The sequence below is a fragment of the Notolepis coatsorum genome (assembly GCF_963971535.1).
Source record: "Notolepis coatsorum genome assembly, chromosome: 3".
Lineage (NCBI taxonomy): Eukaryota > Metazoa > Chordata > Actinopteri > Aulopiformes > Paralepididae > Notolepis > Notolepis coatsorum.
In genome coordinates this window covers 182,401,419-182,417,154 of record NC_140167.1, presented here as the reverse complement: position 1 = coordinate 182,417,154, position 15,736 = coordinate 182,401,419, and the positions used below count along the sequence as shown (strand labels likewise).

The 15,736-nt window shown below is 45.2% G+C and overlaps 2 protein-coding genes across 9 annotated transcripts in view; one reads left to right on the top strand and one right to left on the bottom strand.

Moving 5' to 3' along the window:
• The window catches only part of caska (calcium/calmodulin-dependent serine protein kinase a), a 507,486-nt gene that overhangs the window by 357,005 nt on the left and 134,745 nt on the right, over positions 1–15,736 (top strand). The window lies entirely within an intron of this gene.
• Positions 8,107–13,846, bottom strand: LOC311225640 (putative G-protein coupled receptor 34). Its single transcript, XM_084311022.1, has 3 exons — positions 13,495–13,846; positions 8,894–9,516; positions 8,107–8,768 (listed from the first exon to the last, which is right to left on the bottom strand). The coding sequence occupies exons 2-3, from the start codon at positions 9,487–9,489 to the stop codon at positions 8,183–8,185; spliced, it is 1,182 nt and encodes a 393-aa protein (XP_084167148.1). The 5' UTR covers positions 9,490–9,516; positions 13,495–13,846; the 3' UTR covers positions 8,107–8,182.

The window sequence follows — 15,736 nt, the reverse complement described above, 5'->3', positions numbered from 1 at the left end:
TGAGGCAGCCGGATTCTACCCCCCCCCCCCTTCCTACTCCTGTCGGCTTACAAGCGACCGGATTAACCCCCCCTAGTGTATCCAGCCTATAATCATTAAAGTATCATTGCTGTTATTCCTTAAACTATTCCAGGTCGTATATGTACCACCTGCGCCTTCAGAGATTGGACATTCTCTATTGATATACCGACGAATACTCTTGCCATAAAAGTGCATACTAATTCCATTCATAAATGTGATTGATTTGATTAAGTGCTTGCTCTACACACCATCGCTGTGTAGAAATAAAGACCTATTTCTAATTCGTACATTTGTGTTGGATCCGTTTCAGCTACGTGACAGTGTTCATCATAATATATTTATGCCGTGTACTGGGTGGCCGAATATTAAGTACAAAGGTAGTGGTAGTAAGTATCATATCTAGTAATACAGTCAGGGAATTGTACCCCTCAGTTACAGGTACCGTTTGTAAGAGAGTCGCTGCTGTTCATCTAGCGCATCAGAATGTCACGCACTGTGTTGTTGAGTCAGACTCTGAGAATAATGGTACCGTTACTGTCTGCAAGTTCACATCATGGCTCCACTTTGTTTGTTTTATTTCTTGCGATATTTGATAGAAGAATATACACGTTATGGCCAAAAACAAATATAGGCTCCAGGGTTTCCCGCAAAAAAGTTGTTGGTCCTGGTGGGAAGCCCAGAGTTGTGGTCAGCGAAACATTTTGGGTATATTTTGACGGACGCTGTGGCCAAGTGTCTTTTTTGACAGGGGCCCTACATTAAGTCAGTGCTAAAAGCTGCCTGGAGATTTGAAAATATAACTAACGTGAATGTTATTATAAATATGCCATTTATTCAACACACAAAAAAAACATTATAGACCTATTTAGAAGTGTACTGTTGCTATTCCGTTGCCATTCTCCACTTGCACAACCTGAAAGTAGGCACTTCCGGCTGACTTCCGGTTGCGAATGGTACTTCCTGTCCCATCCAAATACATTGTTTTTAGCTACTTTTCTCCTGTTATTTAAACAACTTTGTCGTCACAGAGAGGCAATGAAACGTTTGTATTATTATAGTATAGAATGTATTTAATAAGCAAATGTTTGTCAGCAGGGTTTTTGGGCTGTATTTCATGTAAAAACGTTTACTGTTAGTTTACTTGCTCACGCTAATTAAGGCTAATGCTGGCTAACAGAAGCTAGCGCAAGAAACGACGCCGCAAAGTATTGTTTATAGTGCATTTCTTGCCACCTTATAGCATTTGTACATTTGTATGACAGTCTATAATGCTCCTGTGAGGTTTTTCCGGACGTTTTGGTAATGATTTTCACTATAAAATCATATTTCTAAATGACAGGAAGTTGATAAACTGGCCGGAATAGCTTTGAGCTAACGATCTTTGCCGGTGCATTCCATTCTAAACGTAACGTTAGTTGTTCAAAACATTACCTGTCTATATAATTTGTTCCTCAACATTATATAGACAGGTAATGTTTTGTAAACGAACTGCAGCCTGCTACAGTTAGAAGCTAACGTTAGCCAGCAAGCTGCAGCCTGCTACAGTTAGAAGCTAACGTTAGCCAGCAAGCTGCAGCCTGCTACAGTTAGAAGCTAACGTTAGCCAGCAAGCTGCAGCCTGCTACAGTTAGAAGCTAACGTTAGCCAGCAAGCTGCAGCCTGCTACAGTTAGAAGCTAATGTTGAGGAACAAATTATATAGACAGGTAATGTTTTGAACAACTAACGTTAAGTTTAGAATGGAATGCACCGGCAAAGATCGTTAGCTCAAAGCTATTCCGGCCAGTTTTCATCAACTTCCTGTCATTTAGAAATATGATTTTATAGTGAAAATCATTACCAAAAACGTCCGGAAAAACCTCACAGGAGCATTATAGACTGTCATACAAATGTACAAATGCTATAAGGTGGCAAGAAATGCACTATAAACAATACTTTGCGGCGTAGTTTCTTGCGCTAGCTTCTGTTAGCCAGCATTAGCCTTAATTAGCGTGAGCAAGTAAACTAACAGTAAACGTTTTTACATGAAATACAGCCCAAAAACCCTGCTGACAAACATTTGCTTATTAAATACATTCTATACTATAATAATACAAACGTTTCATTGCCTCTCTGTGACGACAAAGTTGTTTAAATAACGGGAGAAAAGTAGCTAAAAACAATGTATTTGGATGGGACAGGAAGTAGGGCTGGGCGATATGGCCAAAAATGATATTGCGATATATTTTGGCTATATCGCGATACACGATATATATCGCGATATTTTTACATTTCCTCTAAATCACTTACAAATGCTTGATTTAACCCTTTGATGCATACAGTCACGCCAATATGATGATTATAATAAGTCCCTGCAACATATGTTTGCATTATTAAACCATGAAGATGCTTTAAAAAATTATTTAATGAAAATGTACTAAGAGTAGTCTACTGACACACTAATAAACAAAATTATTTACATCTAAGACAATTTATATAAAAACTCTTGGGTGCCTAAGACTTTTACACAGTACTGTGTTTTCTATCCACTTTAGCCAAACACACACACACATATATGTATATAATATATACACACCCTACTGTGAGAAAATAATAATCACACACAAAGGTATAATGGCTTATAGCAGACTTAATGATTTTAGAATATTTCAGATAATGAAATTAAATGTTTATATCATCAACTATCCAGTTAGTATTTATACTGTCTGTAACGTTTGGCTACTTTAAATCATTGAATGTAGAGAGAGAGCGAGAGAGAGAGAGAGAGAGAGAGAGAGAGAGAGAGAGAGAGAGAGGGGGCGAGAATGAACAAGAGAGCCAGCCCCCCCCCCCCCCCCCCTCGGGGTTTGTTCTAGGTTCGCGTTTTGATCGTCTAAGCTGCCGTAGGTGATAACGTCACACGACACACTCGAATGTAAACCGGAAGAGATGGAGATGGAGACACACGGAGATGGAAATTGAATGATATACAGAAACGAATAACTAATAAATATGAAGTTATGTTTAAATTGCTGTTGTCAAGCGTTGTCAATATAACCCACCCCATTTCCTCACGAATGGAACTAGTCTTGTGGAGTCCGCTTTGACCGTTTACCAGGGTTAGCAGCTATCGCTAGTTAGCTTAGCATAATCCTAATGGATACCTTGGTTAGCAGCTACCGTTATATCATTGCTCGTGTCAATTAAATTACATGTTATTAAAGGTCCGCGCTGGTCTGTCTAATGAAATTACAACCGCAACATTATATCGCACTGTACAGCCCTGACTACACTAACGTTAGCCTATAGCTCCGCCGTCCCTTCTCGAGGAAAGCACTGCGAGTGTCTCGGCCGCGGGCGGCGCCATATAAACTAAATACTCGATGTTCGCGATATAGTACAGTACTACATCTCGGGTAGAACAATCCGCGATACATCGAGTATACTCGATATATCGCCCACCCCTAACAGGAAGTACCATTCGCAACCGGAAGTCAGCCGGAAGTGCCTACTTTCAGGTTGTGCAAGTGGAGAATGGGAACAGTTTTCAAACTGTATTAATAAACATTGTAACAGGAAATACAAAGAGACGTAGAAAAGGGATGTAGAAATTGTATGTTGTCAAGTTAGAAAAGGTCTATAGCAGAGTCTTACAAATAATCTGACAACAATGTACCGTCAACAACAAAAGAAATTCAATGTCAAAAGTGTTTACACTTAAACATGTGAAAATTCCTGATTGGTAATGGCTACTGATTCTTACAGCCTTGGAATGCAATTCCTTTTTTTTGTATCCACTTTTTCTCCCCCATTTTCTATTTTTCTCCCATCCCAATTTCGTATATCCAATTCTTCCCTCCCCTGTCTTGAACGTTGCTAGACTATGCCTCCCACAGGTCGGTTGTAGTGAGGACAGAAGCCTTGCATCACGTGTCCCCTCCGGTACACGAGGAGGCAGCCTGTCGCATCTTTTCACCGCAGCAGCTCGAACTCTCAGTGGCGAGGAGTAACGCGTGGGAGGCTCACGCTGCCCGAGTCACTTCCTGCTTCCGTCGCATCGGCGTCACCAAACCGACCTGTAGGAGTCGCTGTCCACAACGTCAAATCCCCACCCACCGGCTTTCCCACTTGCCAATTGTGTTAGTATGAACAACCGGCCAGCCGCTAGCAACGCAGAGAGCTGGGCTCGAACCCAGCGTCTCCTGCGTTAGAGGCGAACGCCTTGCCCACTGCGCCAATCAGCCGCCCTTGGAATGCAATTCCTATAGTATACTCACTCTGCTAGTATAGTATGCTCACTCTGCTAGTATAGTATACTCACTCTGCTAGTATAGTATACTCACTCTGCTAGTATAGTATACTCACTTTGCTCGTATAGTAGACTCACTTCGCTGTAGAGCCATGCTCACTCCCATCCCGCTCCCGCAAGATTACTTCTGCCCCGTCCGTGTCTCAGTAAAAAAGGAATCCTCCTGTCCCAGCAGCACAAACGCCGTCATATTTAGACACCAACAACAACCATTAACGTTAAAGTGGCAGGGCGGGTGGCGTAGCGGAGATTGCGTTTGTCACCAACCCCGGAGACGCTGGATTCGCCTGTTCGAATCCAGCTCACAGCTCCGGGGTTGTCACCAGCTTGGCTGGCCGTTCACACTAATAGAATTGGCAGTATTAGAGGGTGGGAGAAGCTGGCGGGTGGGTCCGGGTCGTTGTAAACAGCGACTCCTACAGTTCGGTCGGGGCGCCTGCTAAGCGCGGATAGGATCTAAGTGGGATAGTGTGATCCTCAGGGTTTCCGTTAGAAAAAATTGTTGCCGGTCTCCGTGACCTGCAAGATTTCAATCTACCGGACAAATGAGATTAATTCCGGTCATAGTTTATTGAGCTTTAAAACAATTGATAGGCAGGCTATATAAAGAATGTCATCCTCAAGGCATGTAGATTTATAATATTATTACTTAAAACTAGGCTACTTTTGCGTATACAGTCATTAATATATTCCAAATAAAATAAGTCCCTCGATACTCCGTGCTGCTGCTGACTTGAAATAAAATAGACCGCGTATGTGGGCAGTCGGTCCGACACTAAACAGCAGTCTGTTATAATCACATTTTTATGAGCTAACGAATTCCGTTATATTGGACATTTGTATTAATTATATCAAGCGAAGAACTGAGAAATTTGGCAGAGAGACGGCAACATTATCGTGGGTTTGCGTGATGTATATCTCCACCTCCCAACGACTTGGTGCTGGTCATAATGTCCGGTGAAAACAACTCCCTCCAAGCACAACTTGACCACCCGAACCGTACCAAAACAGGCCAAAATTAAATAGCCCATGCGACGAACGATTCATTACATTCGTTTCATCGTTGCTCCACCAAGCAGCCGGTCCAACAATGAAAGCTGTTGTCAGCGCGAGCCGGCCGCAGTTAGTTTGCAAGAAGCATCCAGCTGCAGACCCGCAGAGCAGCTTTCCAGGTCTGGGGACCGCACTGTGCCAGCAAAGCTGGTGGGTTCTGTAGGTCTGCAGCTGCATGCCTTCCGCAAATCCAGCAGCAAGCTCTCGCTGACACAGCGTCGTCATTACCAGACCGGCTGCTTGGCGAAGCAACGACAACAAACGCAATGATTGTTTCGTTCATCGCATAGGCCACCCAACTCCAGCCCATCCAAATACAATTCAAATAATCAAACTGTGCCCAGAGGGAACTATTTTCACCGGACACTATGACCGGAGAGATTAAATATGTCGGACTTCAACAGATTTTGCCGGTCAAATACCGGTAATTACCGGCTAACGGAAACGCTGGTGATCCTTCCACACGCTACGCCCTCTCAGTGAGAGTCCGCGCTGCCAGGTGAAAAGAAGCGGTTGATTGGCTAGACGTGTGTCGGAGGAAGCACGCGATAGCCTCTAGGCTTAGGCGGTATGACGGTATTACGGTATACCAGGGTATTTAGAAATCCCGACGGTATTGAAAACCAATACCGTCAAAATCACAAGATCCGTTTCAGTTTATATTACAGTGAAACGGAGTTTTAACAGTGGTTGGTTGTAGTGCACTGCACACACGCGCCAGCAGAGGGCGAGACCAGTCCTCACTATAGTGGAGCGAGCCGCAGAGCTGGTTGTCTACACACAGAAGGAGGAGGGGAAACCCCGCTTCACTGGAAATTAAATTAGAGTCGAGACATGCTTACCGTTGCTGCCTGGTGCTGCGGGCTAACTGGCTGTTCTGAGAGCTAACTGTTGTGTATGTGTATCACAACGGTGGTCACGCTTTACGGTAATGTTGCGACAGTGCTGTGAAAATACCGTAAAGCGTTGTGGTAACGAGTGTGTGTGTTGTTGTGGACTGGTGGAACAAGCAAATAAACGGTAAAACGTTACGTCGCAGTCCGGTGCGTTTTTGAATACACAATACTAACGTTACTAGTACTATGGTGCTGCGGGGCTCCTGGCTACCATTCTGAGAGTTAACGTTAGTATTACTAGGATGCTGCGGGCTTCTGGCTAGTGGCTCCATTCTGAGAGATAATGATAGTAGCACTCGGATGCTGCGGGCTAACTGGCCATCTCCACGATTTGTTTACTTGGTAACACAGGTTGCCCCCCCCCCCCCCCCCCCCTCGCTGATGAAAATGAAAGTCATACCGTCATATACCGTACACCGGGGTATTAGGTAATCAAGGTATAACGGTGTGAAAATTATGATACCGCCCAGGCCTAATAGCCTCCACTCTCCCAGACCGACTGTGGGGGGTAAGTGCGCAGCGACCAGGAAGGGGATTGGGAATTGGGAATTGGCATAACGACTAACATTGGGATGGGAGAAAATCAGAGGAAAAAGGAGGGGGAAAAAGATCAAAAAAAGAAAAAAGTGGCAGGGTGGTAGTCTGCTAATCGGAAATGTTCCCGGTTCAATTCCAGCTCCTCCCTGCAGCGTGTCGAAGTGTCCTTGAGCAAGACCCTTAACCCCTAACTGCTCCCGATGAGTAGGTTGGCTCCTTGCATGGTCGCCTCCGCCGTCGGTGAGTGAATGTGTGAGTGAATGGGTGAATGTGAGGCCTAAGTTGTAAAGCGCTTTGGATAAAAGCGCTATAGAAATGCAGTCCATCCATTAAAACCACTTGCATAGGTTTATCTAAAAACAGGTTTTCTGTCTGTACTCTGTACAGTATAGTCAGCTATGTTTCGGGTCGACCATCGATTCGGGATTCCACCCAGTGACTCTGTTTACTTATCGCTAGCGTTAACGAGGACGGGGTGCTGGGCTGGGCTGTACCGAGGAGGCCGACATCAGTCTGTGCACAATGAGGGTAAAGAACACTGATTTCAGACCTGCTGTTTTCCTTTTTTTTTTTGTCCACTTTTTCTCCCATTTTCTATATTTTCTCCCATCCCAATTTCGTATCATCCAATTCAACCCTCCCCTGTCACGGACGCTGTTTTCTTGCCTCCCACAAGCCGGCTGCAATGTGGACTAAGTCATACTAGCACAAGTCCCCTCCGGTACTTGAGGTAACAGCAGTCGCATCTTTTCACCTGCGCAGCTCGATCTTTCAGTGGCGAGGAGTAACGCGTGGGAGGCTCACGCTGCCCCCGACACTTCCTGATTCTACTGCGCAGGCGCACCAACCGACCTGTAGGAGTCGCTGTCCACAACGCCCGATCCCCACCCATCAGTTTCCCACCCCCTAATACGGCCAATGTGTATTAGTACGGACGACCAGCTAAACTGAAAGCAAATGTGGAGCGCTGGGCTCGAACAGGCGAACCCAGCGTCTCCAGCATTTCGTGGCGAGCGCCTTGCCCACTACGCCACGTAGCCGCCCTAGACCTGCTGTTTTCCTATAGTGCGTTTACATATTAAAGGTGCAGTAAGTGGTATTTTATTGTTGAAATAAGTGATCTACAGCCATCCGCAAGATGAACACATGCACCCCCACAGGCATACCTTATACACACACACACAAATGCAGCTGATTTAGTGCTTCTCTCTCTGCCTTTCCCTTTTGACTGTGTGCGTGTGTGTGTGTGTGTGTGTGTGAGAGAGAGAGAGAGAGAGAGAGAGAGAGTGTGTGTTTATGTTGTCAAGCAGGTTTAATAAGAATTGTGTGTGCTACACAAACGTAATTTCATCACTGTTCGTCTCAATTAATTTACATCTTCCCCGATCTTATTTTTTATCGGGGCCGGGGCGATGGGAGGTCCTTAAGCCCGAGCCCTGCCTCAGAGCGGTGATGAAGCTGACTGATGGCTGTCCTCTGACAGTCCTCCCAGTCCCAGTCTCGGCACTGGAGCTGCTGCCACTGGCCCCGCCCTCCCGCACATGGAACACATTATTCACCAATCGCAGCATCTCCCTCCTCACCGACGAGGACAACAGGAAGTACATGACGGGATCCAGGCAGCTGTTGAGGGCCGAAAACAGCAGGGCCACCTCATTGGCCTTGTCAGCCACGCCCCTCCAGAAACAGGAAGTCTCTGTGATTTGGGTGATGATGTAGAACACCCTGACAATGTGATAGGGCACAAAGCAGATGGTGAAGAGGAAGAGGATGAAGAAGGACTTCTTGGCCGTCCGGGTGTAGCGGGTTGCGTTGGGCAGGTCCGGCCTTTCCTTTGACGTCTTCAGAAGCTTGAGGGCGATCTTCCCGTAAGAAACCACCAGTGAGAAGAAGACGAGCCAGAAGATGGCCACCAGCAGAAGGTTGATGTAGGCCCTCCACTTGGCGTGGTGGAGCTGCTTGTAATGGAAGCACCTGGTCAAGAAATAATCATCCGTCAGTTCATGATGCTGCATAGATTCAACATAATACCATCATTCTCTGAAACATAAACAATTAAAAGTTCCTGAACAGATGTCAAAAGTAAAGATTTCACCAACCTGTTTGAATCCGTTTGATTCTTTGAGAGGAGAATAAACACCAGCACCAAGGAAAAGGACAGTACCCAGATGACGGCACAGATAGCGGTGCTCCACCTGGTGGCCCGCAGTCGGTGCTGCATCCCCACACCGCGCTCGATCTTCAGGTAGCGGTCGACGCTGATCAGCCCCAGCAGCGTGATGCTGATGTACATGTTCATGTAGAAGAGGTTGCCCACGACGTGACACATGGTGGGGCTCAGGACCCAGCGGTTGCCCTGGCTGTGATAGAGCACCCTGAAGGGCAGGCACACCACCAGCAGCAGGTCTGCCAGGGCGATGTTGATGAGGAACACTCGCACCGAGTTCTTCTTGGAGTGGACAAAGAGGAACACCCAGAGAGCCAGCAGGTTTCCCGTCAGACCCAGGAGGAAGAAGAGCGAGTAGAGGAACGCCAGCGGCACCTGCAGCGAGCTGTCGTCCAGGTCACAGGGTCGGCCGGGGTTGGGCGAGGCGCTCGTCGGGGTTACCCGGTCGAACCCCGTGGTGATGAGAGCGAGGGAGGAGTTTGGAACGTGAAAGGCGGCCGTGGTCGTCATGGTGGGGAAGCTGGTCATGGTGGTGGTTTTTCCCCTTCCTTAGCCCTGCGTAGAGACGAAAGAAAAAGAAGGAACGTCAGGGGAGCTTTCTTTCTGTTGCAGCAGTTCAAACGGAAGTCAGGCTTTTGCTGCATGGTAGGTAGGGAAGTGGGGCAATGGGGCAGTGTGTTTCAGTCGTAAGTCGATAGATTCCCAGATTAACTGTAACGCCTCTTTGGAGTTGTTCTGTTCTTCTTGGGGAAACTTTTGGACTCTCCATTAGTGCTGGTCCGTGTAATGGCCCGGGGCCAGCTGTGTGGTTTAGCCCAGGATCAGGCCTAATCCTGCCCTCATTCATTACATGTCACACTTGACCACCTCACCAGCAGGCCGTGGGCCTTTAACACTTTGGGTGCCGGGAAACGCTTTAAAGCACCATTCCCGGCCATGCTCAAGTTGCCGGAGGACGCTGTACAGCGTCCTTATATCAATATTTCAAAAATCTGCGATTCATATTTCCCCTCCGCTGGCCTGAGATCCACCAGGAGGACCCACTGAGCTCTCTGGCGGTTCAGGAGCGCCATCTGGTGGCCGATCGGCGCAATCGCCAAACAGGAAGTGCTATGGAGGTTGTGCTGGTCGACCATATTACTTCCGGGCACTCTGTTTGGCTCTCGGGACTCGATCTCGACACAATACATAGCGATCGATTGCCAATAACTCGATAAACAACATGATTTGGACATATATACTATTATACAAGCTGGAAATGGACCCGATATTTCGACATACCATAATAGGTAAATGACTGTTCCACGCTCATCGCCCAACGGCGCGAGGAGGATACGGTAAGATTCAGCGTTATTTTTGATCGTATTCCATATAAACTGTTATGATGAACATATCACCCACACTAGATGAATGATATAACGCTGCCCACGGAATTATAAACGATCCCCCGCCCATCCGGTCATCATCAGATCATACGTAGATCATTCTAGAAGTACGTCCAATTGAAATTTTTTATATCGCCCCGATTGCCATCAAACTGTATTTCATCATCAATATAATGCATTTGGGGCTATATATCAGGTTCTGGAGAAAGCTGCAGAAAGAGATGAAAACATACTTATACATTAGACCATACTTTACTATGAATATGTGAATGAAAAAGTTTAACGTTGCTACACAATGAACAATACATATAGGACTTTGAATGGGCCCTAATAATGGCAATGTAGCAAATCAATAGAATTTAAAAAGTTATAGCCATGCAAAGAAGGGGTACTTCTCCATAGACAAATAGAGCCGGCAACCTATGGTATATAATGAATTTAACCCATGGCACCCAAAGTGTTAAGGAGTGACTACACTGACGCTTGATGTACACACCTCACCTTTCCATTTAAGATATTTGATTTGATTAGATTTTTATTTGTCTCGAACATAGAAACATAACACAAGTTTAAAAAACTAAAAGGTAAATAGTCATACATTAAGTGTTCGAGAAGGAACAGGGGGAAGTAAAAAAAAAAACGTATCAAGCCGTATAATGAAAAATTTAATAAAAGTACAGTTTTTTATATCGAAATGAGAAAAAATATGTATTAGGCAGTCACATTACTGCTCAAGCTCCTCTCTCTTATGTGTTTATAAGTGCTTGTTTATAGCTACCTTTAACTCAGGGGTCTCAAATTCACGGCCTGCGGGCCAATTGCGGCCCGCTGGATGATATTTTGCGGCCCCCCAGATGATTTCCACTAAGAATTAAAAATAAAAAATTTCCCAAATTTGTCATCACAAACAAATAAAACAATTCATGCACCAGAATGCAGGAAATTAAGTCTTTGTAACACAAAATCTCCTGGTGGGGGACCCCCCGCTTAAAAAGTGGCCTGACTGGGGCTATATTTCGCACTATATTTCCTGGCCTGAATGATTTCCCCAGTCTGGCCCTGGTTAAAAGCCTCCAATGCTTATTAGTGTGTGTGTGTTTGAACGTTTGCATGTTTCAACCTACATTTCCATAAAAATACAAATAAATACTTGAAACCCTTTTTGTGTGGACTATTTTATGCGGCCCAGCCTCACCCAGACTCTACCTCCAGCGGCCCCCAGGTAAATTCAGTTTGAGACCCCTGCTTTAACTTGATTGATATTATTGCTTAATTTTATACTCTCATCCAGACCATTCCAGAGTGATACCCCACAAACTGCAATGCACATACTTTTAAGAGTTGTACCATAGGTTGTTTTAAAGCTAATGTCCCTCTAAAATTATAAACACTACACACAACAGAAATAAGACATTCCTTTATTGATCCCCTTGGGGAAATTCAGGCATCATACCAGCATGGGGGAGGGGAGGTACAGGTATGGGCAGGATAATAGTAGAAGATATAAATATAGGCAATAAAATTATAGTACAGTAGAAAAAGTTTAAATAACAATAAAATACCACACTTACAGCGCCTTTTATGTGAACGCACTATAGGAAAACAGCAGGTCTGAGATCAGTGTTCGTTACCCTCATTGTGCATAGACTCATGTTCAAACAACATAATTAACTCTGAATATACATGTAAGCATATGAGCAAGTAGGCAGTGTAGTCAAAGGTGCAAATGAGGGTCAGTTATATTATACGTTACATTTACAATAAATATGGTCAATAAGACTTAGAATCTGAATATATACTATGAGTGAGTAAAGTATACAGTACATCCCCGCTAGAGATCAGTCAGCCAAACCCTGCAGTTGATTAAAAGTTGTACATAGTGGCGGCCGGGTAGTGCAGCGGACTAAGCGTCTGTCTACCACCACAGAGACAGTGGGATCGAATCCAGCTGTGGTGCCTCCGGCTTGGCCGACCATCCATACTAACACAATTGGCAGTATCAAAGGGTGGGAAACCCGGCGAGGGTGGGTCCTGGTCGTTGTAAACAGCGACTCCTACAGTTCGGTCGGGGCGCCTGCACAGCAAGGGAAGGATCTAAGAGAGGTAGTGTGACCTGCCACACATTACACTCTCCCAGTGAGAGTCCGCGCTGCCAGGTGAAAAGAAGCGGTGGGCTGGGTACACATGTGTCGGAGGAAGCATGTGATAGTCTCCGCCCTCCCGGACCGACGGTAGGGGGTAGAGTGCGCAACGACCAGGAAGGGGATTGGGAATTGGCATAACGACTAACATTGGGGATGGGAGAAAAACGGGAAAAAGAACGAGGAAAAAGATAATAAATTTTTTTTTACATAAAGCAGCGGTTCTCAATCTACGGGCGCGACCCAAAGTGGGGTCGTGGGTAGGTGACCGTGGGCGCATTGACGAGATAAAAAAAAATAATAATAATTCAAATCAATATATATACAGTATATATTTTTTTTAAATGTTCTGGCAACATATTTTGGCTAAAAATATGCCTTGTTTTATAAATGTGTATTGATAACATAGTGCTGTAATAAAATGTTCTAATAAATATGCATGATCAAGTTCCACAACTATTCGTTAACTATTCCTTAATTCCATGTTGAAATTACGCAATATATTACGTGTGGGGTCGCCAAAAAAAATCCTAAATAAAATGGGGTCGTGGTATAAAAAAGTTTGAGAACCCCTGACGTAGAGGAATAATTTAGCGAGAAGCGTTTTGATTCAGAAAAGGTTTTTCTTTTCTGTGGACCGCATGTCGTCACTGCGGGAGGGGGGCAATGCGCCACTCCTGGGGGGGGCCCCGTGGCCAGTAGCCAGAGAGAGATGACTCCTCCAGAAGGGTTTCTCGGTTGCACTTAAATGATGAGAGAGCTCCCGGATGGAGGTAGGGTTGTAAAATAAAGCCTGAGCAAACAAGCCATTATATCAAACACTTTGTAGTGATATTGTCGTGCAGCCGAGCAACCACCTTTCACCTGCCACATTGCTTAGTCGATGGAGTGCAATCAATGATGTGGTCGCGAACGGCGAGAAGTAGTAACCAAAGAATCATGCTACACAGTGGAATAAGCCTCAGGAAGACCTTGTGTTTTACAGAGGAACGAGGCAAAGTACTCACCATCTGAACGCTTCCCATTGAGCGACGTGTTGTTCTTCTCTCCGTGTGGATGTGCTCATGTGGCGGTGGAGAGTGAAATACTACTCGCTCCCTTACAAACACATTCACTCCCTCCAAGTGGATTCTTTTTTTTCTTCTCTTGTCCTCTTCGTTTATTATTCCGTTTGACTCACTCCAACATTTTCCGTCTGGTTGAAACGGCTGGAAACGGCGCGCAGGCTTTCTCCCCTTTTATGAAGATCATTTCGCCTCCCTTCATTGTGCAACCAAGTTCTGCTTTTTAACTTCACCCTTCTCAAAGTACATGCTGTGAAGCCAGAAGTCGACTCTCTCTCTCTTGCTCTCTCTCTCTCTTTCTCTGAATATATCTCTCCTCTATCTTCACACAGCTGTCCACAGCTTGCTGTCCTCAGCTGTGCGCTCAAGAGCAGGCAGAGAAAAATGCTGAAGTGCAGAATGTGGTGATGCTTCGCAGATAAAACTAGAAGGAAAGAGGGGGTTTGAAACCACAGAAAGGAGTAGTAGAGAGAGAGAGAGAGAGAGAGAGAGAGAGAGAGAGAGAGAGAGAGAGAGAGAGAGAGAGAGAGAGAGAGAGAGAGAGAGAGAGAGAGAGAGAGAGAGAGAGAGAGAGAGAGACACACACACACACACACACACACACACACACACACACACACACACACACACACACACACACACACACACACACACACACACACACACACACACACACACACACACACACACACACACACACACACACACACACACACACACACACACACACACACACACACACACACACACACACACACACACACACACACACACACACACACGGGGCTGGGCCCAGCTACTGATTATACATGTTAGAAGAAATAGCAGGATTATAGAGCACTTAGCGCTTATGTATACAACATACTATCCACAGCAAGCTCTGGTTACAATATGGGGGGTACCTGCTCAATGTTGTCTGCTATGGAAAAGGAAGGTTGCTAAAAATACCGCCTTCCGTATAATCAAAACAATGTCTCTGATGGGAAGTCGGGTCAAGTTTGAATCGCCACCCAAGATATGGCTGCCACAAACCAACGTCAACCTCTCAAGCAAACTTTTCTCAGGCATGGGTTTTGGGGGATAACAATCATGCAATTAATCATGCCATCACATTGATCATGCCATCACATTGCCGTGTCTTGGTTCAGAGTAAAGTACAAGTTTTGTCCATTGTCAGATTTACACACATTTAAAGGGGTTGTTTTATTGAAGCAAGTCTCCAAACGGTTCCGTAGTAAAAAAGAAAAACAAGCCTGTTTTTTTGTTTTTTTTGTGAAGCTTTGAAAATGATGTTTTAATAGTCCATGGGTCGCCAAGTCCTCCAGTTTTTAAAGCTTTGTTGGTTCATATGTCTCCACTGCAGTGCACTGTCAACACACAAACACACACACAGCAGGCCGATGAAGGACTTATTCTTTTACCAGAATATGAAATTATGTTTAGGTAAATCCATGTACCCCAGCTATTGCGAACCGGGAATTAGTAACTTCTCCTGTGAGAAAATGATTTTTAGCAGTGTTGTTCTTGCCGGGGAAAATTATGATAAAATATTTGCTAATTTTCACTTAATAATAATAATAAATCACTAGAATATAATGATGATATGAAATTATATGGGTGGCTGAGTGGCGCAGTGGGCAAGGCGCTCGCCACTAACGCAGGAGATGCTGGTATCGAGCCCAGCTCTCTGCGTTGCTACCGGCTTGGCCGGTCGTTCATACTAACACAATTGGCAGTGTTAGAGGGTGGGGATTGGTCGTTGTGGACAGCGACTCCTACAGGTCGGTTGGTGCGCCTGTACAGCAGAATCAGGAAGTATCGGGGGCAGCGTGAGCCTCCCACGCGTTACTCCTCGCCACTGAGAGATCACGCTGTGCAGGTGAAAAGATGCGACAGCTGCCTCCTCGTGTACCGGAGGGGACACGTGATGCAAGGCTTGGTCCTCACTGCAGCCGACCAGTGGGAGGCATAGTCTAGCAACGTTCGAGACAGGGGAGGGTAGAATGGAAGGGAGAATTGGTGAGGCGAAATTGGGATGGGAGAAAAATAGAAAATAGGAGAAAAAGTGGATACAAAATATATTATATGAAATTAATCTTGTTTGATTATAAATCAGGGTATCTGCGGGGTATTAAAAAGTACATCATTCATAATTCTCAATTTAAGCATTTAAACTGTATTAAAA

Coding starts and splice junctions, on each gene's coding strand:
- LOC311225640 (XM_084311022.1), bottom strand. CDS start 9,489: ATGACCAGCTTCCCCACCATGACGACCACGGCCGCCTTTCACGTTCCA. Junction 8,769..8,893: donor AATCAAACGGATTCAAACAG/GTTGGTGAAATC, acceptor TTTCTTGACCAG/GTGCTTCCATTACAAGCAGC.